A 27,028-nucleotide genomic window follows, 5' to 3' on the forward strand; every position below is an offset into this window, starting at 1 on the left:
TTGTGTCCCAGTGTTTCATGAGACAGCATTTTTATCACCTCAGTACTAGAAACCCTGCTCCCAGACTGGATGAAGCTGAGTCACTCTGTGCCCTCCCGAGGTACTCACCCAAGGTACCAGTGCAGAGACAGTTGTGTGTTCGAGGCTGGGGCTTGGTCTGGTGGCTATCGAGGATCTGCTGCACGAGCTGTTCCACTGAGAACCCTGAACTGCTGTTGCCATTGCTGCATGTCCACTTGATGCCATGAACTGCAATGAGAACAGTACAATTTCCCATCAGAAACTGCAAAATCATGCCAAAACCATCAAAAGCCAATCCAAATTACCAGCAAAAAATCCATTCCTGCTGCTTTCTGTCAGAACTGAAAGGAGCCCTATAAAAAGCAACACTAATGGATACTGGTTTACTATTCTCTGCTCCTTGGTATCAACAGGCTTCCGAAGGCAATTCCTGAATTAGGTATATATAGAGGAAAAACTCCTCAGCAGAGTATCTGGCTCTATTTCAGTCTGCTGCTAACAGGGACTCTGCACCTGCAACGATTCTCTGTAGTGCCAGCAACCTTCACTGAAAACCCAAAAACAACAAAAGACTTGGTTCCATTGAAGTAAAGCAGTGTAATTCCAAAGAGTGTTTTGGAATCTTTTTCTGTCTAATATGAAAACAAAATCAGCTTTATAGTAAAATCAGCAGCCAAAAATACATCAGAGTAACAGCAAATGCAAACCTTCTGCCAGGTCTTCATTGTCAGACCCCGGGTGGCAGCAGTGAAGGCTGACTCATTTTTTGGGAGTGACTAACAGACACTGTGTGAGCTCCTCCTCAGACTTGGACGACCTTTTAGTAATTTGGGAAAATGGACAGGTGGGTGATGTTACAGAACACGATGCAAACGGAAGCTCTTTTCTTGGGAACTCTCTGGGCCTGTTAGCTATTTAAATAAGAATGCTAGACTGCATGCAGATACATGATTTGAATAAAGACTCCCTCTCAGAATATTTTAGTTGCAGAATTTCCTATAACAGTGATATTTGCAACCTGACTTACAATGGAAATGGCACTTATAAAATATTTTATCCATAATAACTGACTCAAAGCATCTTCTGTGTCTCTTTTAATGTCTCTCTGAGCAATTTATATGTGGATATTATTTATTTATCCTTTAAATGCACCACAGCTCATGTGCAGGTTTTGTAAAGTGCTGATAAGTGACAGCATAATTTCCAAGGTGTCCTCATGCCTGGCAGCTTCTTTCCAGGAGAGTCTTTTCCATAGTCTATCAAAGCATGTTCCTTGCATGTTGTGTTCTAAAATCCTTAAACCAGAATACACAAAATCAAAGCTGACAGTCCCATGGACTTAGGCTTTGTAGTAGAGACACAGGTCCCCGATGTGAAGGGGGGAAATCCTGACAACAGCAGGTTGGGCTGATGCTCCTGTACAGCCACAGGCTGGGGCACAAGCCAAAAGCAGCACCGTGCAAGGAGATCAGAAGCAAATGAAGGGATGTTTGTGACATCTAATGACTGTGGTCACAGGGGCAGCATATCCTGTGAACAGTCTTCTGTTCTCCTCTCTGATGTTGCTCACTGAGTGTGTCACACGCAGCTGCTGGAACAGAGCTCCTGGATCTGCTCTGTGAAGCAGTTTTATTGCTTTTTTTGTTACCTGTTGCTGTATTGCCTCCTCACCCACTAATGTCACTTTGCCTAACAGCATCTCATCTTGGTCTAGTTTTATACTGCAGAATTCACATTGCTATTGGCCAGGCTGGATAACCTGCAGAAATACTGTAAATCAGGTTTACAAGTATTCTTCCCCATATCACAATTTAAAGTGCTGCAGATAGTTTTGTAATAAGTCCCTCTATGTTTGTTTGACGACCACATTTATTGTTATCATACCCAACAGATTTTGCTTTCTAGTATAGTCACAGTTTTGGATTTCCTCTTAACACTCAGCCTCTGTTATTACATCTAAGTTAGACACACTTGCCACTTCACTAACTCTGCTCACATTCATTTCATTATTTAAGACATTGTTCTGTCACCAGTGATATTATGTCTAATAAGTAATGTCCAAATAGCAATTTTACAAAAAATACATTGTCAGTGAGATCAGAATGCAGGTAAGTATTTTGGATGCTTTCAGCTATACAACACAAAGTTACTGAACTGCAATTATTATTGAGAAACTTTGCATTAGGTAATTTCTGGCGACTTCAGAAGCGCTTTGCTAAAGAAGTGAGCTGGTGTTTGTGTTGTTGGGTACAGAAAATCCGTTTTACAGCAGGATGGCAGCTCTGCTCCCTACTGCTGCTAAATCCTGGGATGAGCAGGGGCAAGTTTGGGAAGTGAATCATGGCTCGGGGTTTCTGTATTCATGATGATGGTTCTTAAGTCTGAATCAAGCTGTGAGCTAGGAGCTAAGGCATAATGGACAGCTTTATAGCTGGGTACTTAGAGAACCATGCCTATTATTTTCAGGTCCTTCCAGCATAGCAAAGTCCCATGGAGGATCAATTGCTGCTGAGGAAAGGTCCTTCTCTAGCCTTGCTCCAGCTGATCTTTAGGATCAGCTCTGGCTCCAGCTTCTGTCCACGTGGTGCCACTTTTTTTTGGTGCTTATGTTCCCCATATGCTATGAAGGTTATAAAATAAAAAGCCAGTGAAGGGTAACAGATTGCAAAAAAAGAATGTCTGGATGCTTAATGCAAATTATCCACTATCTTGGCACATCCAATATGCAGATTTTCTTCCTCCCTCTTTTAAAGAAAGACTCCTGTGCCTGGTGAATTGTTAGTACTGAATACCAAACACTATCAAGATGGCTTTTAACATGTCACGCTTGGCTTCCTGACACATAATGAATCAGCAGGAAAGGAGATTTCTATAGGGAAGAAAGTGCATTATGAAAGGAAGGCTAATAAAAAGCATACACACATACTCTTCCTGCTTCTTAGTGGTTCAAGAAGTGAAACCACTGTAGAACTATGTTTGATTAAATATAGCCATAATATATGAACACAAAAGGGGAAAAAAAAAGTCTGAAGCTTAGCAGAAATTCTGGAAAGGATTTTAATCTGGATTCCTGTTCAGACTTCTACTGCATTTCTTGATAATTTAATATGAAAGCTGTGAACTGCTTCAACACTTCCCTTTTCAGTGATAGCATGGAGGGGTCTAAAAGCTGCTGCATTACAGCAGCAACACATTCCTCCTGCCACACACCCTCTGCACAGCGCCTGCAGCACCGGGCAGCGCAGCCAGGCAGAGTTCCTGGTGCTGCACTGGGTGCTCAAAGGACAGAAGTGAGGCTAAGGGAAGGTCCATAACTCAGAGTGCTAATGCTGCTGCAATCTCTTTTTATTAGCTTGGGCACTCACCTTCCTTCTCTTTCTTTGTTTTTGAAGAAAAGGCAGTAAAAATAACCTTCTGATAGTGCCCAGCAGCTCCTCGTTCAATAACACTGCCAGGACTTTGACCACCATGAGCAAAGGAATGAAAAATGATCTGAATTACCAACAAAAAGGCTGCTCAGAATCCAAGGGAAATTTGCACACAGATGCATATGACTGTCCAAGTTTCTTACACCACCTTGGCTATTTCTGCCTTCTGCTGCTGCTGGTGGTACTCAGTCCTCCACAATTCCCAGGCCTGCAGTCCTCCTGTCTTGCAGGTATCTTCCTCCTCCTGATCACCTGAACTCTACCTCACTGTCTCGTCATCACTCTAGCTCTAACACCATCAACAGCTGTTTCCCTCCCTGTGGTTTCTCTACCCTAAGCAAAACTTGTCCCTAAAATACCCTCCCACATTTAAATCTGACCATTTCACCCTTTCTGAATTCTCTTAGACGTTTCTCTTTGCCACTTCAAGCATTTTACACTTCCTGGTTTTATTCCAAAGACCTTGCTCTTCCATACCACCCCCCCAGAACACAGCTTACACATACATGTACATGTACAGTACATTATGGAGCCATTCCCTATACCCTACGTGTGGCTCCTCTGCCCCAGTTTGGAAAGTCTTTTGTTACTTGAGTAACAACAATGAGATCTCCCCCCTGAAACTTGTAAGTTGGATAGACTGATGTAGCTAGAATATCTAGAATCATCAAGGTCAGGTTTCTGTTTGCCTCTGCCTCCTGATGTATCTCGACTGCCTGCTGCAAGCCCTGGTGTCAGAAGTCCTGCCCTCAGCCACTCCTGACCCACACAAAGTGCTTTAAAAATCACCAAAGCGCTGCTGGGAGCATGAGTGGGTCCTTTGTCCAGCTGCCCATTCCTGCCTTGCTGCCCACATCCTGCTCCAGTAAGTGTTGACACTGAGAGGTGTTTCCATGGCGATGGTCAATTGGAAATGGCAGCCTTGTCCCTTCCATTTCCACTGTGTTTCTCTTGTAAAGGCCTTGCTCTGATTTCTCAGTTTGGCTGAAGGATATTTCCATTAGATTTATCCTTTCGTACTCAGACGCCCACACACAGTTTAGCTTTGATTTTCCAGCCTTCCATTTCCACTCCTTACTGGCTGTGAAGGACAGGTTTACCTGAGCCTCACTGCTGGGGACAGCGGTGACACCCCCTGAATGCTAATGTCCTGCACGGACTCACAGGGGCGTTTTGCTAGGAGCTGCTCTTTAAAGAGATGTCTGCCTCCAAAACAACAGGTTTTGAGAGTAAACCTTCATCCTTTTCCTTGAAGGTTTACTCAGATGCAGTGGGATGCTCATAGGGGCTGGGCAGACGTGCTGGCCAAGGTCCCTTGGAGGGGGCCAGCGGGACAAGACGCGACTCTTCCGAAGCCGCTCGGCTCAGCCCTCCTGCCCCTGTTTACAGACCCGTGAAGTCCGAGGCTGCTCGCACATGGAGGAGCAGAGTGGCAGCCACTTCTCCCGCTCGTCCTGTGTGGTCCTCGCCCTCCTCCGGCTGCGGCTCAAGGGCACCATCACCATCCTCCCCCTCCTCCTCCTCCTCCTCCTCCTCCTGCTGCTGCTGCTGCCGCCAAGAGCCGCGGGAACGGCGCCCGGCGGCCGCCAGGTGGCGCCAGCGGATAAGGAACCGGCGGGCCCGGGGCCGGAGGAGGGCCGGGCTCAGCACCGGGAGCGGCACCGCGTGTTCCGGGGCCCGGACCCACCGAAGCCCAGCAAGGCCTCCCCATTTCTATAGGGTTATTTTTAATTTTTTTTTTCTCCAGTTTTGTTTGCTGCTATTTTTTTTTTTTTTTTTTTTTTTTTTTTTTTTTTTTTTTTTTTTAAGCAAAAATCTTTCTTGGCTTATTTGGGGGAAAATATTCCTCATAAGCACAGCCCGCACAGAGAGGGCTTTGAGCCCTTCCCAAGGCTCCCAGCCCTTCTCCCCAGGGCCCTTCCCGGGGGTCCCAGCCCTCCTTCCCAGGCCACATCTCGGTGGCACTGCCAGGAAGATTTGGACTGACACCTTTGCAGATGCTCTAGGACTGAGTCTGCCAGTCACTGCCAGTCTGCCAAGTGCTAACTGAGGAGATAAAATACTAAGGAAGAACAGGAAACAAAGGCTGGTGTGCCTGTAGCCTCCTCAGAGAGGTTCAGCAATTGCTGCATCTGGTTTAATAGCCAAGTTTGAGTGGGTCAGGAAACTATCTGGTTTAGGTTTCCTCAAGTTAGTTTCTGTTACTGATAATGGTGGGTTCCTACTGGACTGCTGTCAGCACTCAGTGGGATTATTTCACTTTGGTGTCTCCAAACGCAGCTGAAAGGCACCAGCTGAAACACAGCTCCTGATTTTGTTCTTTTGGCAAAGTGGGACTGTGTACGGAAGGTGAAATTCGACCACAAGGGAAACTGTTTGCCCACAGAGGGACCCATTTAGGCATGGGATCAAACTTCCTCTGGGGACATAAAGGCCACGGCAGATCTCAGAGGAGAGGAGAAGTGTTTTCCTGCATGAGCTGCATGCCTGCAGTAGTGAAAGGGCTGGGGGAAGTTGAGAAGCTGAGCAGGTGCTGATGAGCAGGAGGCTGATGCTGGCCACACAGACAGTGTGAACAGGGGTACTCAAAGTCCAAGTGGTGGGTGGATGTAAGAACCTATCTAGCATCTTCTATCATGTTCTCTTTTTAATAAAAACGCAGACTATTGCAGTAAAACTGGATGTCAGCATTACTAAACTCAATATTTTTTTAAAGAATCTACATTGCTTTCTACGTGGTCAGCTGAGCTAAGCTGGCAAGCTTCAGTTTCCATCGAGGGGTACTTTGGAGCTCAGACAAACTGCTTGGGGAATTGTGAAATTCATCCCATGTAGCATTTTTGTACATCTGATCTTTTAAGATGAAATATAACCCCAATCCTTAAATAGAGTTAGTGAAATTGAATATAAATTCAAGCCAAGGTAAAACTCCCAACAACTCAGTTCTTCAAACTGCATTAATTCCAATTGCTGCTGAGTTTTGTTCTGAGCTACAGGCGTTTGATGCCTTCTCCAACGCAGGGATGCAGGTTGAGGTCACCTCCAGGAGGCCTGATGGCTTCACTGACACAGAATTAGGGACTCTGGGAAAAGGCAAGAGCAGCCCTTGCCCATGGACTGATGAGCACACATGGAACTTCCAGCCTGCCCAGCTGTGGCTGTGTGCAGGCGGCACAAACAGGAGCCCTCAGTTCCTATGCAGCAGAGAAATGCAAAAAGCTTTTCCTCTGAAAGGAAGATAGCTCTTAATTATAGTGGACCTGGAACAAGGATTGCAACGTAGCACCAGCTGTGAGCTTTTAAGTCATACTTTGCCAGCTGAAGGATGAGAGAGCCAAAAGGGGATGATTTGGAGAAACCCCCAACATGAGCTGGCCCACAATTTGCTGATCATATGGAGTTTATATACAGAATTCTGCTGTGATGGATTCTGCCACTGAATTTGCTTTTACCACCAGATGCCTCTAAGGACATCTGCTAATCTATTCAGAGAAATCTCAAAGCAAGACTGTAATGGGGCACAAGGGAGGGGGGAAATTGAAAGTTATGCCAAATTGAGGATCATTCTTCACACCAGGCATCCTGAAATGACTTACAGGTGTCTCGGACCACATTCCTGCAGAATTTTTATGGATGATAGCTGTTTACTTTACACAAATGTACCCAAAAGTTGCATTCATACCAAAGCAACACACACACACAACAACCCTTTTGCTTGAGACACCCAGTTGAGATGCTCCCAACAGCTGGATTATCCCAGGTCTGGCATCAGTGGAGGTGTCACAGCCTTCCCTGGGCTCCCTGACCTTGCTGACACTCTGAGACAAGGGGCCCCTTCTCCAAGCCTGCAAGGAGGAAGGAATCACCCTGTGGGAGGTCAGGAATGTGTATGAGGCCTTCCAGGCTCACATGCTTCAGTCTTGAGGACTGCCACACTGAGGTCTGACAAGCCAACAGCGATGGTCCAGAGAAGGCAATCAGGAGGTCATGGACTCTCCAGTGTGAAGGCAGTTGACCAATAGATCAGAACTAAAGCAAAAATCCAAAACCATGAAAGCTGAAGTCAGGCTGATTAATTAATTATTTACAGTCAGCTCAGCTGGAGGTGTTGAGAAAACCTCAAATCCTTAGAGCATCTGCAGCATTTACCTTTCATGGATGTTCAGATGGGTTCATTTCAGTCTCTTAATTAGCTCACACACCAGCTATGTTAGAACAAGTTAATGTTCTTTCCACAAAGCTCTCAGAGCTCTACGGCCACTCCAAAAAGGTGGGGTTTTAATCCATAACACCAGTGCAGAGTGACAGAATGAGCAAACAGCACCCCTGCAGCCAGCCAAGAAGCTCTCTCTGGGTTCAGCAGTCTCCTTCAGGAGCAGGGCAGAAGCCACCTCTCAGCACCCAGACTCCAGTACCCTGCTGTGCTCACGAGGCTGACAAGGCTGGCACCAGGAGCTGGTGCCTGTCCTGATGCTGCTGAAGACTTGCTGAAGCCTGGACTGACTTTGGGATGATGCAGCAGGCAAGGAAAAGGGAGCTGAGCAAATTATGGATGCAAGTAATGTAAACAAACTCCCTGATCATCCCAGCCAGGATTTCTCTGCATTTCAGGAAAAACAGTTTGATGTATTTGTCTAGCTTGGACTCCAGGACCGATGCTGCTCACCCTGCCAGCCATCTGCCACATTGCTTTTAGTTCTGCAGGCCAAGAGAACATGCTCCCACCCCACTGGCTGCCACAGCACTGACTGTCTGCTACCCTCCATCCTGACAGAAAAGCTTTAATACCTGACAGAGGTCAACAGCTTCAACACCTGACTCCAGCAAAGGCTGAGCAGGACTTAAACAGCACTTGTCAGTGAGTCAAGAGCTGGACACTGCCACCAACCTCTGACCTGGAGGAAGCATGTTCCCCAAAGGACTGGTATCAGCTTCTCTTCCTTAATCCTGAATGACATCAGTGGTCTGAAATGGGAACCTACCCCCAGGTACAGAGGCCTTGGACCTGTACCTGATGATTACCCTGGCTGTAATCATCACTAACTTGCCTTAAATGAGAAACTCTCATGGAAAACAGCAACCGAGAAAACAAAATCATCAACAACCCCCCCCCACAGTTTCCAAGTCCAGAGGAATAAAACACAACAAACCCCAACACAGAGCAGGTAAAAGGGTGAGACTGTCCCTGCACCAGCGACACCATGCACAACGCTTTGATTAAGCCATTGACAAATCTGCTTTAGGGCAGAGAAATTTGGAAACATCAGGCAATCAAACTGTGAAGTCTGTGAAAGAATGTGATTAATGCAAAAATGTGATGAAACTAATGTGCCTGGCTCCAGAATTTCATGGCACACCCTATACTGGAACCAAATCTGATGGCTTCTTGGCGAGTGGTGCCCCTCTGTTCCCCAAACACGGTTATCCGTGTCCTCTTTGTTTTCTAGGTCTGATCAGAATACAAAGCTTTTATTGTAGCTACATTTCTAAGGATGTGTTTCCCAGGATATGTACCCATAAAAAGAGACGTGTACATGCATATATACTCTGAATAATTGCGCAGAATTTCACTCTTCCCTCCTGAGACATAAAAGAGCCAAGTGTTATTAAATTTACGGCGAGTTCGTTGTAGTTTTCATATAATTTTCTTGATGCACTGCAGATTTTTTAACAGGCTGCTGCTTCCTTTCCTGTTTAATTTTAAGGTACTTGTCCAGTCTCAGCTATACCAACATCCTGGATTTCTGTCTAAGTTTATCAGCCCCAGGGGCAAATGTGTCATTCTCTCTATCCTACTCTGCCCTCCAGCTTTGTGTGGAAAAGGAATGCATGGGCCTGCAGAGTTCAGGATGCAGCAAAGGACTGCAAACTCAGATTACCAACACTGTGGTCAGCACAAGGCTGATCTTTCACGGATGGCAGAGACACATCAGGATGCACTCCATGGCTGTGACCTCCAATTACAGGAGGCTGGGCATGACACCAGCATCCAGGAAGGGGCAGGGGGCAGGAACAGAAGCAGACCTGGTATTTGTTGACTCATATTTGGTATTGTGGCTTTTGCAGTTCATTTTCTCTTGGTTATAGGCCCACTTTGTGTCTAATGTTTCTTTCATTGCAAAAAGATGTTTGTGTGCACATTAGAATGTGCTCTCCAGGGGAAGACATACAATCTAAGTGTGATGCAAAGGAAAATATGCACCAAGGCAGATGCAGAGGGGTTCAAAGAACTGCCTGTCTGAGGGCAAACTTCCCCATCACTCTGCACACCTTCTCTAAGCAGCCTTCTCTTTAGGCTGCAAAGTTCAAAACTGTAGGAAATGATGCTCAGTTCAAAACACTCAGTTCCATGGGGCCACCTGTAAGCTACAGCAACCCACTGTGACCTGACAATGACCACCCGAGCATGGAGTGCCCTTGGGGGAATCCACCTGCCAGTACCACACAGGCTCTTTGCAAGTGAGCAGGTGCCTACAAACAGCCCTAGAACATGCAAAAACATAGGTACAGTTTTCCCCCAGTGTGCAGAGGAGACCTCTTTGGGGACAGTCTGGGAAGCTCTCACACCATGGATCCCAGACGTGTTTAACATTGGAAAGAAAGTGCGTGCAGACACAAGCTGAGTTGGATGGATAAATGACTCCTTCACAGGATGGTTGTTGGCTGTGAGAGACACTGGACTCTAAATATACAGCAAAGAAGCAAAACCAGCTCCAGATACTCACACATCGGTTTGAGCTGCCCGATGAGCTCCTCTTTTGTCCACTTTGCCCATTCCTTCTTGTCGGTGTTTATTGAGCACAGGATGGGGCCGCACGGTTTCCCGCAGTCCTCGATGGCCGGGACGTTCAGGTAGTGCACCAACACAATGTCTGGGTTCTGCAGGGACAGCAGAGCAAGGGTTATGTTGCTGGGGCCAGCACTCTCTGCATTTAACTTCCTAATTAGAACTGTGACAGCAAGCATCATGATCAGACCCCAGATTGTACTGGATTTCTCTGAGGTAAGAGCTGTTCTTTAAAAGAGGAGTGGCTGACAGTTTGCGCATGGCTTCCCCCATCCTGAGGGCCCTCTGCTTGCAACTCTCCTGCTCCACTGGAATGTTCAGCATGAACCTCTTTTCCAACCCTTTCAACACCAAACACCTGGGGTATTCCTACAAACATCACTGACAATGAACTCCAGGTAATACGCTTTGGTTTAAGGGACCTTTTGTTCATTTGAGACAATGCTTCCATCAGTTCTGGTCCACATCAGTCTTTTTTGAATATAGTGACCTGAGAACATCAGGAACAGCCACACTCTCCATACAGTGACAGAGAACAGGAGGGAAGAGCCAAGGAGGCTCACATACAGTATCACAGAGCACCCCAAACATGGGCTCTTTACAGACAAGCCTGTAATTCCTGGTCTTTTGAAGATGTTTGCAAACTGCAGAGGGTTGGGACTGGAAAAGCCCCTTGCAGGACAGCTGCAGGAGGACAGAGGTGCCGGCTCCCCGCAGGCTGATCCCACAGCTGATCCTGCAGGTGGATCCCACAGCTGATCCCACAGCTGATCTGAAGGTGGATCCTACAGCTGATCCCACAGGTGGATCCCACAGCTGAGCCCACAGGCAGATCCTGCAGCTGATCCCACAGGTGGATCCTGCAGCTGATCCCACAGGTGGATCCCACAGCTGAGCCCACAGGCAGATCCTGCAGCTGATCCCACAGGTAGATCCCACAGCTGATCCTGCAGCTGATCCCGCAGCTAATCCCACAGGCAGCTCCCACAGCTGATCCTGCAGGCAGATCCCACAGCTGAGCCCACAGGCAGATCCCACAGCTGATCTGCAGGTGGATCCCACAGGCAGATCCTGCAGCTGATCCCACAGCTGATCCCACAGCTGATCCCACAGGTGGATCCCACAGGCAGATCCTGCAGCTGATCCCACAGCTGATCCCACAGCTGATCCCACAGCTGATCCCACAGGTGGATCCCACAGGCAGATCCTGCAGCTGATCCCACAGCTGATCCCACAGGTGGATCCCACCGCTGATCCCACAGGTGGATCCCCCAGCTGACCCCCCAGCTGACCCCACAGCTGACCCCTCTCCCCTGTCCCTTCCCGCGGGCTGCGGGCACGGACCCTGCTCTGACGCACTGCGGTGCCGTCCCACCGACACGTGGAGCAGGAGCTGAGCTCTGCTACCACCCTGTGAGTAAATGAATCATCTTAACAGCAGCAGCAACAACTCTGCCAGTTCCCCAACAGCGTCCCAGGGAGATTGTTCAATAGATAATAACAAGATTGAGGAGATGATTTCTTTCCCTTAAGTCATTTACTCCTAAGTTCGCAAACTTTAATGACTGCTTTGGAATTATTTATAAAAATAAATAGGATAATGGTGTAATTAAAACTCTAATGTTTCATTAATGCTGTTAGAGCCCTGTTCCGAGGGGGAGTGGGAACACAACCCATCATCCACTTGCACAGGTTGTGCTGATGGGAGCACTTGCTTATGAAACCAGGGGAGAGCTGGAGCAGGACAGGGACACCTTCCCCAAGGAGACGTGAGGAGGGAACTTCTGGTGGCAAAGCACAGCACTGAAGCCCAGCATGCTGGAGCTGCACCCAGAGCAGCCCAGGGCAGGGGCAGGGTGGCACCCAGCACTGCTCTGTGTGGGGGTGACCATGACCCTCTCGTGCACCCCTTGTGCACACAGGGAGCATCCTGCACATCCCCAGGATCAGGGAGGGCTGGTCATGTCTCCCAGCTCCTCCAGGCTGGCTAAGAAGGTGCTGGCAGTGGGGAGGCCACAGGTGTACAGCAAGATAAAAAGCAGAGCAGCCCTGCAGAGCATCCCCTCAGTAACCAGAGACATCCCTCTGTCTGGAGGACAAGCTCTTTTAGGTTAGGAAAATATGCAAGCAGGAACTTGCACTTTCCCCCTCTATGGATAGAACTGCAAGCAGGGGATTCTCAGTGAAGATTCTGTGAGAAGGCAGTATTAAATTCTTGCAGACAGTGCTAAAAGAGTTGTACTGCACTGAGGGAACAGGCAAAGAAACCTTGTAAGGAACAGCTAAGAATTTATTTCAGAGCAGTTTTGGGAAGTGCTAAAGCAAAGAAAACTGTTGGCTCTTCTATTCCCAAGAATCTTCTGTCTCAGGTTGCAAATGCAAGATGTGGCCAGGGGTGTGTATTCTACTGCCATCTGTTAGAACCAGGTGGGGCAGTTATCTTCTGTTAACAGGTCAGCTGTTAAAGCCAGGCGGGGCAATTTTTATTTATCTCTTCCGTGACCCATCCTCCCTCCAGGAGATCTCTTCTGTTCATGGGCCACTGAGTGTCCCTGCATGGCTGATAAAATTCCATCATCCTCTTGGGAGATGCTTGCCCAGAGGGAGGAGCCAAGCATTCCTGCCTGGATAGAATCTGAGACTTGGAACACCACAGCAGCCTTTTCCACTGGATTCCCAGAAGAGCAGCTTTCTTTTCCCACCGGATTCCCAGAGGAGCAGTTTTCTTCTCCACTGCATTCCCAGAGAAAGACCAAGCCCATCGACACCACCACTGGACCTTCAGAGGAAAATTCGACCCTTCTCCAGGATCCCTGCTCCAGCAGAAGCACAGCTGGCACTGCAGGAGGGCTGAGCCCCCATGGAATGGGACTGCTGCCACCACCCTGACCCACAGGGGGTCAGATTATGTTCTGACTCTGTCAGTGTTGATTTGTATTACTGCATTTTTATTTTTAATTTTTATTTTTATATTTCCTAATAAAAACCTGTTATTCCTACTACCATATCTTTGCCTGAGAGCCCCTTAGAGCCCTTTTAAAAATTAAAATAATTCAGAAAGAGGAGATTTACATTTTCCATTTCAAAAGAGGCTCCTGCTTTCCTCAGCAGACACCTGTCTGTTCAAACCAAGACATCTTCTGAGACAAACAACTGGACCTTTCGTGTTCAATTGTGAGGGGTTCAAAATCTTCCTTTTCACGGGCACATCTGCCCCAGACAGAGGACACAGAAAATCATCACAACCTCTCATTCTACAAAGAGGAGGTCTGAAACATCACAGTTCTTGTGCATAATTCAGAAGAGGTTCAGATAGTAAAAATGATTACCCACACACCCAAATAGTCTCCATCAGCTAATTTAACATCATTAGTGATCTAGATGATGAAGTAATAAAAAGTAATATGCTTCAGAGATTTCATGTAAATACATCTCTTGCTCCCAGGGAAATTTCAAAGAAGGGAGCAAGGACACAGCACTGGGTGATGTGGCAGTTCTGCAGGTGCTTCAGCCTTCCTCTCAGGTAAGCTGCATTCTTCACAGCCTGAGAGTGCTGGTTTGTCACCAAGCAGGTCAGGATTATGGAGCTTCCTGGCTTCAGTGCAGCACAAGCAAGTGGACCTCAGCAGTGGACTGGCACTGGAATTTGGAATTTATACTTTTTATATGTAAAAGCATATAAAACAAGCACCAACCAACCAGATTTGTTCCTTATGCCTACATCAAAAAGCTGACCTCAGAATGACAAATCTCATGAATGCCAATCTACTTGGTGAACTGCAATGTTTTGACAAAAATGAACAGAATACATATGGTTTGGAAAGCTCCTAAGTAGCAGCTAATCACTATTTGTGATGACCTACCAGGAGAGCAAGAGAGATGTGAGAGACTGAAAGAAAAAATACTAATGTAGCTTCCAGACAGGAAAGGCATCAGGACAGTGAACACAACAGGGCAGAAGCCCTTCACTGGGTGCAGGGGGGAATGAGGGGAGCCCTGCACTGGGCTGCAGCTGGCTCTGGAAACATTCCTGCTAGAAATCAGCCCATGATCCCAGTGCTGCGGCCTCAGCAGAGTCGCTCTGCTTCCCCCAAACCCGAGCTGAAGGCGCTGCCATCTGTCCCTGACCTGGGCAAGGTTCTTTGGCTTCTCCTGTCTCCTCAGTGTGGCAGAGGAACTGCCTCCACTGCTGCTGGGGGGTAAGCAGGAGATGGTGCAACACGTGGTTAAACACAACAAGTCATTGGTTTTGATGAAGAAAAATGCAACTGCAACATCTGTCTGACTCTTGTTTGAAGCTTCATCAGCACTAAGTGGTCAATAAATCAGACTGGCATGGCGTTACATTTCTTCCATGGCTTAACCATTAATTTAATGCCACTTCTCATGAAAAATGAAGGAGAAAAGCTATGTGATGGTGAAAGTGTACACATTATCCAGAAAGTGATAATGGCACACAGTGGTGCTGCAGCCCTCCATCCCAGTGGCTGCAGTAGCCTGGCAGCCTCCTCTGCTGCCCACCACACACCATGGGAATTATCTGACCAAACCAGTTCCACCAGCCTGCTCCACGTGGGGATATTTCACAGGAGCAGAAACACCAAACTGGAACAGTTCTAGCAGGTGAGAGGCCTTGGGCAGCAGCACAGGGCTGACCAATGCTGGGGTGAAGGAATGGTCAGCTCCTCCAGAGTTCCACAATGGCTCAGCCACAGGGGAAACTCTCATTTCAGCAACCACCTTTTGCTTCTTCTTCACTTCCCAGAGTCAGTCCCCTCCAAGGGAAGTCTCTCTTCTCAGGGAGAATAATCACAAAAACCTTCTGCCTTACCAAAGCATGCTGCTTTGGTTCTCTTCTTCTATTTCTTTTTCTCTTAAAAGCAAAAATCAAAAGCCATTTCTGGCCAGCTTCCAGCTGCTCTTCAGTTGCTCAGCCAAGGCAATCAGCTCAAGGCAAAATCTCACTGGCAGGGGCCCCCAAATCACCGATGACCACAGCTGAAGATAATTTTCTTTGCAAAAATACCTCTGAGCTGAAAGTTTTGCATTTGTACTCCCTGCTGGAAGGATGAAAGGAAGTAAATCATCCTCAGGTGTGAAGAGATCAGTGAATTTAATCTTAGCCAAGGAATTACCCCAAATGCAGACACTTGCCCTGGCTGGCACTGGACATTTGTGTCAGTTCTGTTGTGTCAAACCTTTGAAGCCCCACATGTGGTGAAACCAGCCTGTTCCAGCTCTACTGGCTACACCACGAAGCAGAAGGGTAGGAGGAGTGGAGCATGACAGTGGGATGCACAGGCAGCTCCTGTGCCCCACTCCCTCCCTGTTCACCCCCAAAATTAAAATAGTTTTTTTCTTTTCCGGCAGCTATTCATTCATAAGGTTTACTTTGTATTTCTCAAACAATCCAAAAGGCTGAAAAGGAAATTTCTGGGAAGATAATTCACATCCATTGCTGTGGGGTGACAGGATTAATATCTGACAGATTACCACCTCCAAAAAAAGCTAATATAAAGAGGTCCCATAAAAAGATAATATAAAGAGGTTTCTGTGGTTTTGAGGGGTTACCATTACATGATGCTTGAGTACCCACAGGTAACTCAGGGACAGGTACTGGGAGTGCCTGTGTATCATCTGTATGTTATCTAAAAATCAAACCAGTGAATGAAACTATTCCCAGACACATGGATGACAGAATCTTCTACTATTTATAGCAATGTGTTTCTGTATGATTTTCTCTCGATTTTCAAAGGTTTGAAAGCAGAGTCTGAAATACCTGAAGAAAAAGGCAAAAATACATAACACAGACACTGAAGTAATGGAATTTTTTCAGAGCCCAAATGCTAGCTTTGGGCAGATTATTGGTTTGAATCCCAGCAATTTCTTTATCCTTGAACTAATTTCTAATTGAGGTCATGCTATGGAAAGCAACCTGGTGACTGACGCCTTAGAATATATTAATCTTCCACACTAACTGTGAAAACAAAAAACAAAAAACAAAAAAAAAAAAAAGATCCGCTGCCTTTGAGCGCACAACCTACTGCCTTAATTTATCTAGAGCTGGGCATGTTTAATTAGGGAGAACGAGACAATTACCAGAGACATAGCACAGCCCTGGCACCTGAGCTGAGCACTGGAGCACAGGGAAGAGTGGGACCCCAGAGCCAGACACAAAAGCAGTTGTGCTGCAGAGCAGGACTCCTGCTGCTGGAAAATCCCTTTTAGCCAGCACAGCACCTTGAATTAACCTTGGCCCCCATGGCTCCAGCTGGCAAAAGAGCTGCTGGAACTTCTGGCCCTCCAATAGCTTGAAGTCATCCAGGCAGAGAGACATTGGTGCAGGTGTGGTTTTAACTGCAGTTAAATCAGCCTCCTGACACACACTCGCTCAGGATCTCATGCCACTTGTCACTGTCCTTGCCTGGGTACAGGAGCTTTGGGTCCCTCTGGGGGGGTGGCCATCCCCACCATCCCCACCTCCCAGCCATGGCTGGGGTCTCAAGATTTATACCCTATAGATACAATGCTTGTCTCAAAAGGTCAGCCAGCCCACAACTCCAACACAGGCATTTTCCCGGTTTTTCAGCCCAAAATATTTTGAGTTTTTTTGTTTAAGTTCAAGAATTTTTGAGACAAAAGACTGGCTACAGGACAATACAGCTCCACGTACTGCAGTATTGAAAGGCTTGGAAAGCAAAAAATTATTTTGAGATTACGAGATTTCCTGCAATTGTTTTAAAGAGAACCAAGATTTCATCTGGCTGTATACTTTATAATGTGTTCCCCAGTTCCTCTTCAATACCTTGGTAAGGGCACAGCACACACAGCAGGCAGCATTTAAATAGTGTGAGCAGAAAAGTGAGAGAGTCTTAATATAGAACAAATACCAAACACTCACTAATACATTGCCAAATGTGATACATTTGAAGATATTTTATATAGAAAGAGCTGCCTCTAAATACTCCTGAGGATCATGTTTACTTAACGTACACTTTGAAAGATACAGAGAAATAACATGCAGTAATTCCTGGCCTCCAAAGTTCCAAAAGAAATTGATTTCTGAGATGTTTTTTATCTTTCATAGAAATACCTCTAGTGCTAGTAAAAGGTGTAACAGGAAGATGATGCTACACAACCAGAAACATGCAGCAAAATAAAACAAAAGACACTTCTCTTTCTCACACAGGTATTATTCTTCCAGACAATGGAAATTTCTTTTCATCTGTGTCACCTCTCCCAGCTGGAAGCTTTAACTTACGCAGGCAGCTGACAGAGACAAGATAATTCTGCCATGAGTTGGGACTGCATTTGTTTATCTGGGAACATGCAGGGAGCTTTGCTGCTGACACAGAGGTCCCAGGGATGGAGATGCAGCAGGGAGGTCTCCTGTCCTGCTTATTGCCCCAGAGACCATGAAAGTGGTTTCATGGGAAGGTCTGAGGACACTCGAGCACTTGAGGTGTTGGCACTGCCCAGCAGGCAGGGCATCAAGAGCAGAGCATCCCTCAGCACAGCCTGGCTCCCACCCACTCCCAGAACCACGGTGGGCTCCAGGCTGCCAGCCACAGAGCAAGGCTCTTCTCCAACCCATGGTTTTTACTGTTTGTCTGGATTCTAGAAACACCAGCCTGAGACTTTCATAGCTTTGAGCTGTCGGTCAGAGGCAGCTGTCTAACTCAGTTAAGAGCCTTCTACAGCTATGCCACTGCTTGTGTAAAAAAACACAACCATCATTAAAGCATGCAGAGAAAACTTGGAGAAAGCCACCTGCCCTACTTCAGCTTACTCAGAGATACTCCTTCTTAACACCCCTGCTCAGGAAAAGTGTGAAACAGCAGCAACAGCTGCCTTTAGCCCAGCTGCTGCATGCAGCACCCACTGCCTCTACAGGGAGACAGATTTGCTGTGGAAATCACCAAGGCATCTCCTCCTCCTCCCTGTCACTTGCTCTGTGCAGTTTTACAATTCATTCTGCAAAAGCCTTGAGGATTTTCAAACAATAGTGCTGAGGGCAAAGCAAAGGTTTCTTTGGGTTTGAACTCCTCTGAGATACTCTTCCTGACAAATGAGGCTTATTATAGCACACACATCTCTTGCCATACTGAATATATTCTGCTACTCCAGCTCTCCACCTTTGAAGACTTACTTTGCACAGTGCCTCTATGTTTTCCTATGTTAAACCTGTATACTGCAACCATTTCCAGAACAGTGGAATTTCTTCTGCAAGGAATGTGGTGCAGAGAAGAACATCAAAGCTACATGACATTTCAGTGTCCTACACCTGAATTGTGCTTTTCATTTTCAGAACATCTCAAAAAAATTCCCAACTGATGCAGCCCAATTTATACATCAGGATTACTGGATTTAACAGCAAAACACAGTCTTTTTAGAGTAACACAAAGAAAAGGCTTGATTGCCAATAAAGCACCAGTGAGGAACCTCCCAGCCACCAAAACTGGAGATGTGGAGCAGAGTTCTGCCCTGCAGTTGCATGAATACTTTGAAATCATGTTTGGAATCATGCTGCCCATGCACACACAGGCAAAGTCCCAACAAATCACAGACACAAATGTAAATATTGAGGTACTGCAAATGCTGTAACAGTGCTGCTCTCTTTGCAGGCTGCTGCTCTGTAAAAGATTTGCTACTGCATTTGGACTATTTTCCCCCAGAAGTCTGAGCCAAAGATCCCCCAGCTGACATTTGTGAGGACTCTCTTTTTTTTTTTTTTTTTTTTCATTCTGAAGTACAGAATCTCTTCTCCCTCTTTCTGTTTTTATTGCAACCTTTACATGGGAATTCTGTCATTGCATTTCAAACAAGCTCAGGCAGAGCTCAGCTCGGAACACTTCCATTCCCATCACTGGCCAGAAATGCCAGCATTATAAATCATGCCCCAAGTGGCTTCTGCCCTTTCCCAGCTCACCCAAGCCAGAGATACAATAACAGTTGATCTGAAATAAGAAGAAATTTTAATTTCAAAGCTCCACTGACATTCACCAAGTGCTTTCAAAGTTTCTATCAACAGAATGCTTCCAATTCTAGTTGGAATGAAGATGGTGCAAGTTTTTCTCTCAAGCTGATGGCCTAGTTTGCCTCAATAACACTATTATCTGTTAAATATTAATGCATTTCTGTGAATTAAGAGGAGTTCTACGGGCACCTGCAGATGCATCACTTCTTCCTTTTTTAATTGGTATTGTTGTAGGTGGACCAAGTAATAGAAAGCTGACATTTCCAAATACCAAACAAGAAAAGCCCAGGAGAATGTACTGAGAGCTTGTGATAAGCTTTCCCTACAGAGGCATGCTGTACATCAGCATGCTGCTAAAGCTTCACCAAGCTCCAAGCTACTTTTGTACATATAAAAATGATTTAAAATCATTTGGAAGGGGATTGCCCCTCACACCAGAGTACACTCCCCAGAGCAGCGGCACGATGGACTAAGGATGTGTCCAAGAGCTGGCCCATCTGCACTTCCCAGGGTGCCACAGACTGCCAGCCCCACTCATCCCACCAGGAAGGGAGCTCTCTGCAGTGCTGGAAGGTGATGGCAGCTCCAGCAGCATCCCAGGGGCTGGAGCTGTGCTCACAGTGCTCACCAGCCCTGAGCCCTCTCCCTACACCTGCACAGACACAGTGCAGGGGCATGGGGCTGGTGCCTGGAAAGGAAGCACGTGTGAGCCTGATGCCTGCCCGAAGGAAGAGCAGATAAATGCTATTTAATGTTCCACCAGCCTATACACTACATGGTAAGCCAACAAGTCCTTTTTATTTTTATTCTTTGCTCTTGCTCTGAGGCCTCTATCATTCATAGCTTCTATAAATTTGTTACTTTTGATATCAGTGACTGGTAATACAATTCCCAGAGGAATAACATCAATAACCTTCAAAACACTTTCATAATGTTGCCTTTGATAGTCTTGCAACACGTTTGTTCCTATAGCAAAACCCTTATAACACTGCTATACAGCACACAGGTTATTCACTGAAGGTTTTGTTGTGCTTGGATAATCCTTCCAGACATAAGTAACCCCAGTGCCAGTGAATCCAAAGTTCTCCTCCTTTTGGAGTCCATCTTTACTTTTGCATTGCATATGAGAGCTCACAAAGTGGAGGATCCAAACAAAAGGTGCATAAAAGCTAAGCAGCATTGGGCTGTGCCCAGAGGAAAAGATGGGCAGGTACCAGGGACACCCCAAACTGCCATATCAAGGACATGCCTCCCTCCATTCTCCCTGCAGCTGCTGGCTGTGACTCACGAGCCACTGTGTCCTGAAAGGGCTCCACAGCAGCCAGCTGGGAACTGAGGCAGCACTTTAAAAAAGAGACATCAAATCCTAAAGCAAAAAAGGGAGTATCAGACTTGAATTTCTTCTGAATTGAAAGAGTAAGATTAAAAGGCAACCTTCTTTCTTCTTCACTACCACTCAGCATACAATGGGATTAACAAACAGGGATTAGCATCTCAGCACTCCTGCTGTAGGCTGGGAGACAGCCCAGCTCTCTGGGCCTCCTCCACATACACGTGGAGGCTCTCATGTGGATGCCTTGGAATCTTAAAAGGAAATGTGACCCCCACCAGTGCTGCTGTGTGGCTCAGAGGGGCTTCTCTGACCTGCTAATGAGAGTGGAATTATCTCCTTATCAGACCTTTCCAAGGACTCTGACTCCTTTCTGGCCGTGTAGGCATTCAGCTTTCTCTTGGGGAAATCTGACAAATGGATTTTGTTCCTCTGTTTCACTATGTCAGAGCAAGCACAGACGCACTCCCAGGGTGCACAAACAGCTCTGGTCAGTGCCAGCACGACTCTGAGCTCAAGTCAAGGGAGGGGCACTCATTCCTTCCTGGCTCCTTTTTACCCCAAATCAGGTCTCTCTTTCACAAACTAAGAGCAAAGAATGGTAAATTGGATAGTGAGCCCATCCTGCCTCAAAATGCCAAGTCAGAGCAAGCGACCTGGCTGCTAAGGGAGATGTTATCAGGGAGGAGCAGAAGTTGCTACAGCAAAGCAAACTGCCTTTCAGCCCAATCCATCAGTCTCAAATTCACTGCCCAGGAGCAGCCTGGCGATCTCCCAGCACACGACAGTGCCCTGATAACCTCCAAAGCTGTGTCATTTAAGCAGAGAAAGGTGAGCATTGTTTAGCCCTTGGGCTCAGGCTGAGCTGATGACAGATACCAGCACTTCACCCAATTAGATTTTTAAGTAGTGAGCGCAAATTTATCAGGCGAGCATTTGGAGATGTGGCACATGAGAGTCATTGATTTCTTTGGTAACTCCATGGCTGCATCTCTCCTCAAGAGTCTCCCTCATCTTTTTATTTCACAGTATGCCCCAAGAAAAAGAGTGAAGTTTTGGCAATGCCTTCTGAAGAGTACAACAAACAGCAATGCAGTTGCTGTTAAATGCAGAAATTCCCTCCCCCCCCCTTTTTTTTTTAATCTACTTGCCAAATGTGACTATGAAGCTGAGATATTTTGTACACTAAGTGCTGCTGCCTGTGATGTACATTCACATCAGCAAGAGAAAAGAACACACAACGCCTATGACATTGCACACCTTACAAAATACAAAAAGGCAGGAAAGCTTCTGAATTTCAGTAACAGATGCAGACTATTACACGCAGCCAGTCATTGCTCATTTCACCCATCAGCTACTTGACCCAGCTACATACACTGGTATCTTCTGAGACATCCCAAAAAAGCAGCAGTAGTTGGAACATCTAGTGCCAGACATGGGAATATTAAAGTTTAACATGGGCACTTTTAAGTTGGTAAATGCTCAGCAAAGTAAGCACAGATCAAAGGGGTTTCTGAGCTTAGGCATCAATGCATCTGAAGAAGCATCTAAGAGAGGTAACACTGAGGAATGAACAGCTTATGACAAGAGTCCTTGAAACCCCAGAAACAGCAATACTCTGCACTATCCAGGCTCAAGAGCTCTCGGTGCATTTTCCAACTTACTGCTTTTTCCTTTTTTTTTCTGTCTGCACAGAACATGGAAGACAAATGGAGACCCTTTTCTTGCTGTCCTTCAAACAAAGGACAGACCAGGTTTTGTTCTTCAGCTTGGACCTCTCAGATCTGATCATCAGACACCATGAGGACTGATCTGAGGGTCTGTTTTAAGCATGCCACACGTGACTGCTGGTAGGGCTGTTTTTAGCAGAATATTGAGAGTCTTACATGCCCACCCACATTTTAGCCTTTGCACGTACTCCACATAGGTTTTCTGCCTTTTATTCCACCAGCAAAGGCTGCTTGAGTCAGAGACCCTGCCCAGGTGCCTCCTGTTTTTTGCTGGAGATAAGTGACTTCACTCATCCAGCCACAGATCATTTCTCTCTGATACTGCTGGAATGGAGAGCTGGTGCTCACTCAGCAACAGCATGATTTGAGGTGACTGCAGTTGTGCCTTTGCAAACCACTCAACGATGAAGATTTTCATCTTGGCACAGACACAGGAGCTGCAGCTGCCTTCTCCCCTTCATCAGGAACATTTCTATTGCCATCAGAGGCATTTCCATCACCTGCCACAGCTGCAGAGAGCGAGGAAACGTCAGCTACAGCAGGAATTCAAGTCACCAGGATTCCCCATGTTATTCCTCCTCACTCTCAGAAGGACACACACCAGAAGTGCAGGTGCCCTGTGCAGGGCTGGACACTCTCACTGTGTCTGCCAGGACCAGCAGTGCCCACTGCCCCAGTGAAGTGGTTACAGCACTGCCATCCTTCCTCCACAACGAGTTCAGAGCCAGAGATGGAGCAGAGAACAGCCAAGGGGATTCTGTTCTCATTACACATGCAACAGCTGATGATGCTATTCCCAAACCCTGAAGATGCTGTGATGTGAAAGCACAAGGGACACCATGTCCTGCTGGGCCCCCCCTGAGGAACAGGTACCTCACATGGCATGTGCTGTCTGCCTGCCACACCAGGGAGCACTAAGGAACCTGTAAAGGAATGTGTAATGAGATCACAGGCAACAAAACCAGCGTGGGTGAACACAGGGATTCCCTGCAGAGCCTCCTTTTGACTCTGTGCTGGGAAAACACTCTCTGAGGAACACAGCGTTCCCCTCTTTAGGCAGAAATACCCGTGCCAGAGGAGATCCTCCATCACCACTATTTGGAATGCTCTCTTCTCCAGGTTTCCTGATGTTTTGGTGTTATGTCAGAAATGTTTCAGCTGGCTCAGTAAGCTGCAAGAACCTGGAAAATATCAGAAAAATCTTTCATCCCAACTTGCACACACAATTTGGAAATGACTGGAGCAACCATCACGCCTAAGGAGATTAGAGCCTGTTTGCTGAAAACCAAAGCCCATCCCTGCCACACCAGAAGCTGCAGCAGGACAGGTGAAATGCCCATTACTGCAGTTTGGTTGATGTGGGGATGGTAACAACAGCAGAGCCCAGAGCTGGAAGGCATGTTCTCAGCAACAGAGCAAACTCCCCACAATGTTCACCGTGTCCTCAAGTCATTCTGTTTTATAGATAGAGACACAAGGAAAAAATGAAATCTAAAAAGCATTGTCAACTTGAATGATTTTTCAGGTTCTTGTCACTAAACAACCATCATCCCTCAGAGCATACGAAAAGCAATAAACCCAATAGAGCTAATAAAGGAAAACTGTGTGGAGCTTGACAGATCTGGCTGTCCCTGGCATGTGACAGCCAATTTTCCAAGCAGGCAAATTGAAACTGCAGCAAACTTGTCCACAGGATAAGTGAGACCCTGACAAAAACAGCACCGAGTCATGTTTTTTAACACTGTTAAGTTCTGCTAAAAAAAGGTCCATTTTGAAAGAACATTCAAAAGGCTCCACAAAATACATTTGTGGCCAATATAAAAACTGCCCAGTAATTGCTGTTTATTGTCTCACCTCTGCTGAGCATCAGCACAAACCCAGTGGTCTGTTACACACACAGAGGGACGCACTGCACCTTGTTAACACTGGTTGTCCACTCTGGCTGTGCCAGCCCATGCCACCCCCCATTACCTCTGTTCTTCTGAATGCTAAAACCCATCAGAAACTGTAGCTCCCTCTAAAAGCTGGAATTCCTCAGGCTGTGTGGCAAACCTGCACAGAAAGGTTTGCAGGGAGAGTCTGTGACCAAAACAAGACCTAATTTACCCAAGAACCCATTAATATTTCCTCTGTGTACTCACTGAATGAAGATGCTTTTGAAGCCACTTATTTACCAGTAAATTAGAATGGTCTGGAATCATTAGCAACAAAGTAAATTGTTTTAATTGATCTGAACTTTTTTGCAATGTGGGAACTTCCTTCCTGTATAATTGTACTTTCTAAAAGACTGAAACAGCAAATGAAAGCTCTCTTGGAGCTTTGTGTGTGTTAAATGCTTCCTATTCTAAAATGCTGAAATTATAGAAAATAAGAAATCAACAACTCTTTCCATTTTTGCAATGAACCTTGAACCTGTCTCATGAAGTTTATAAGGGGTCAAGAAGTTCTCTGTGTGGAGGGACACACCACAAGCCACACACACACAGCTCATGTAGGAGCTCTTGCTGCACTGTCCAAAAACAGTATTACAGAACCACAGAATATTCAAGGACTTTACTATTTTTTTTTTAGGGATCAGAGAAGATGAAGACTGTGCAGAGGTAAACAACTGCAGCTCATTTGGTGTAACTTCAGGCAAAATCAAAGGGCCAGAGGTCCTGTTAAAAAAGACTCAGGCCCTGTCTGAGTAATGGCAGCCTCTGCAAACAGAAGCAAAGCTGGAACCTAAAACAAACACGGTGCGCTGCCATCAGGTATAAATACATTTCTATTCAAATTGGTTGAGGCCATTCAGAGGAAATATTCAATTTATAATATAAACGGCATCTTTCAAAATCAGAGTTTTCAGCACAGATTAGCTCTCCATCCCCATCGCTGCTGAGAGGGCTAATCACTACCCTGAATCAGTTCTTCGGCTGAACCTGACACTGGAAATAACATATAATTATACTGATTAATTATGCTGAAAACATACATTGTTTTGCTATAGAATGTAAACATAATAAGGTGAAAGTGTGTTACAAATAGAAAAAGCTGTGCTGTTCAGAAAAACCCACTCAGGTGCTACAGGCGTTGGAGTGACTTCATTTATTAAAAGAGCAGCACTGATTCCCACAGCTGCCTCCTGACTTCTGAGGGAAAAAAAAAAAAAGGAGGAGAAAACTGGTGGATATATAACCCAGGAGTATAGCTGCAGCCTACTAAAGGCATCCAATTATTTATATATACATCAGAATAAAATTAAACAGAGCAATAAAGAAAGACTGCTTCAAACAGCAGCAGTCCTGCACAGCATCTGCACATCGAAGGGCCTGATGTGGCCAAAGGACCCCGGGTTCAGACAGGGGGCTGATACAGAGGGAGCTCAAGGGAGAGGCAGGAAGGAAACAGAAGGAACTCAGTCCATCTCCTGGGAGTGAGGCACTAACAGCCAATAGAAGAAATATAAAATGGCCCACAAAACAAGAAGAAAAACCCTAAAATTAGGAATTCCTCCTTGCACAGAATTACAGCAACAAAACCTGGTAATTGTGCAGAAGACACCAGCATTAACACAGAGCACTTAAAACCAAGAGAAGTGTTTTCTCCTTAGCTGCATCTTGCTGTGCAATGATCTGAGAAACCACTGAAAGAAAATTGCTTGAGTTTCCATTTCAGAGCTGCACTTAACTAAATACTATCTGTCTTCAGACATATTGGCAAAGAAAAGTAGCAAATGACTTGTTTTTCCTGTAGCACCTAAAATCCCAACAGCCACAGTGTCAGTCCCTTGTCACCCACAACCTCCAGTGCCAGCACACTGCTGTGACCACTCTCCCTGTGTGCTGCTCACTGAGATTGTTAGGGTGTTATTTTAATTTATTCACCAACACAAACCCCCACCTGCAGCAAAGCACCCACATCCCCCAGGGCAGCAGCATGAGTTCCATGGGCTCAGCATTTGCCAGGACCCTTTTGCAGCATGGCAGGTCGTGCTCTCATGAGCTAGCCTTGCCCTGGGATGGGGCAGCCCCCAGCACCTGGCTCCTGCAGGCAGGCAGCTCCTGGAGAGGAGCACCCGGGGTTTGCCTGATGATAAACGGAAGGGAAAGGCAAACACAAAGCTGCAGCTGAGTAAGGAACATTAAGTCTGACATGGGGAAGCTGTGATGCATTACTCAGCCTGATAAGTTTAATGTATAATTTAGGAAGATATCACCAAAATGGAAAAGAGAAGCTGTTAAGCAGCTCTGAAGGGTACTCGGCTCAGGCATCACACGCAGTTAGTGTTCACAGGAAGCTGCTTGCCCCATGGCACAGAACAACCCCTTGCCCAATAACTTGATTTAGATGTGTCTCAGCACTGAAGCACTTCAGAAAGAACTCGTTCCTTTCCATAGGCCAGATTTAGGCTTTTCCCTGAATATTAGGTATTGCCTCCCTGCTTGGTAAGCAAAATTCATCAGATGGGAAAGCCCTCCTCCAACTGCTGCTCAGAGTAATAGCCTCAACCAGGCAGTTTGAACCCTTTGACACCTTGGAAGTCACTAATAATCCCAAATTACATTCAAAATACGTTAGAGAATCCATCAGCAGAAATAAATTTAAAAAAAAAAAACACCACTGCTCACATAACACATCAGTTATGATTTTTGTTTAAAGGAGTATGAATGCCAGCCACCTTGCCACAGTCCTTTGTAGAAATACTTATCTTGGGGGAAAAAAGTGCTTTGCTGGGAGCCCTTAGGGACTCTTCTGCCCTTTTGGCTTCACCAG

At 46.2% G+C, this 27,028-nt stretch overlaps 1 protein-coding gene and 1 long non-coding RNA gene across 5 annotated transcripts in view; one reads left to right on the forward strand and one right to left on the reverse strand.

Annotated features, from left to right (window-relative positions):
* CAMTA1 (calmodulin binding transcription activator 1) overlaps positions 1-27,028 on the reverse strand; it is a 237,269-nt gene that overhangs the window by 46,471 nt on the left and 163,770 nt on the right. For all 4 annotated transcript variants that reach the window (XM_053997329.1, XM_053997330.1, XM_053997327.1 and 1 more), the window contains exons 7-8: positions 10,175-10,328; positions 109-249 (exon numbers count right to left, since the gene is read on the reverse strand). In XM_053997329.1, the coding sequence (XP_053853304.1) occupies positions 109-249; positions 10,175-10,328 (295 nt within the window). The remainder of the gene's footprint in view (positions 1-108; positions 250-10,174; positions 10,329-27,028) is intronic.
* On the forward strand, positions 9,911-11,031 carry LOC128818219 (uncharacterized). Its single transcript, XR_008440419.1, has 3 exons — positions 9,911-10,051; positions 10,254-10,301; positions 10,398-11,031. It is a non-coding gene; the product is annotated as an uncharacterized LOC128818219 (long non-coding RNA).

The sequence above is a fragment of the Vidua macroura genome, chromosome 23 (genome assembly GCF_024509145.1).
Source record: "Vidua macroura isolate BioBank_ID:100142 chromosome 23, ASM2450914v1, whole genome shotgun sequence".
NCBI lineage: Eukaryota > Metazoa > Chordata > Aves > Passeriformes > Viduidae > Vidua > Vidua macroura.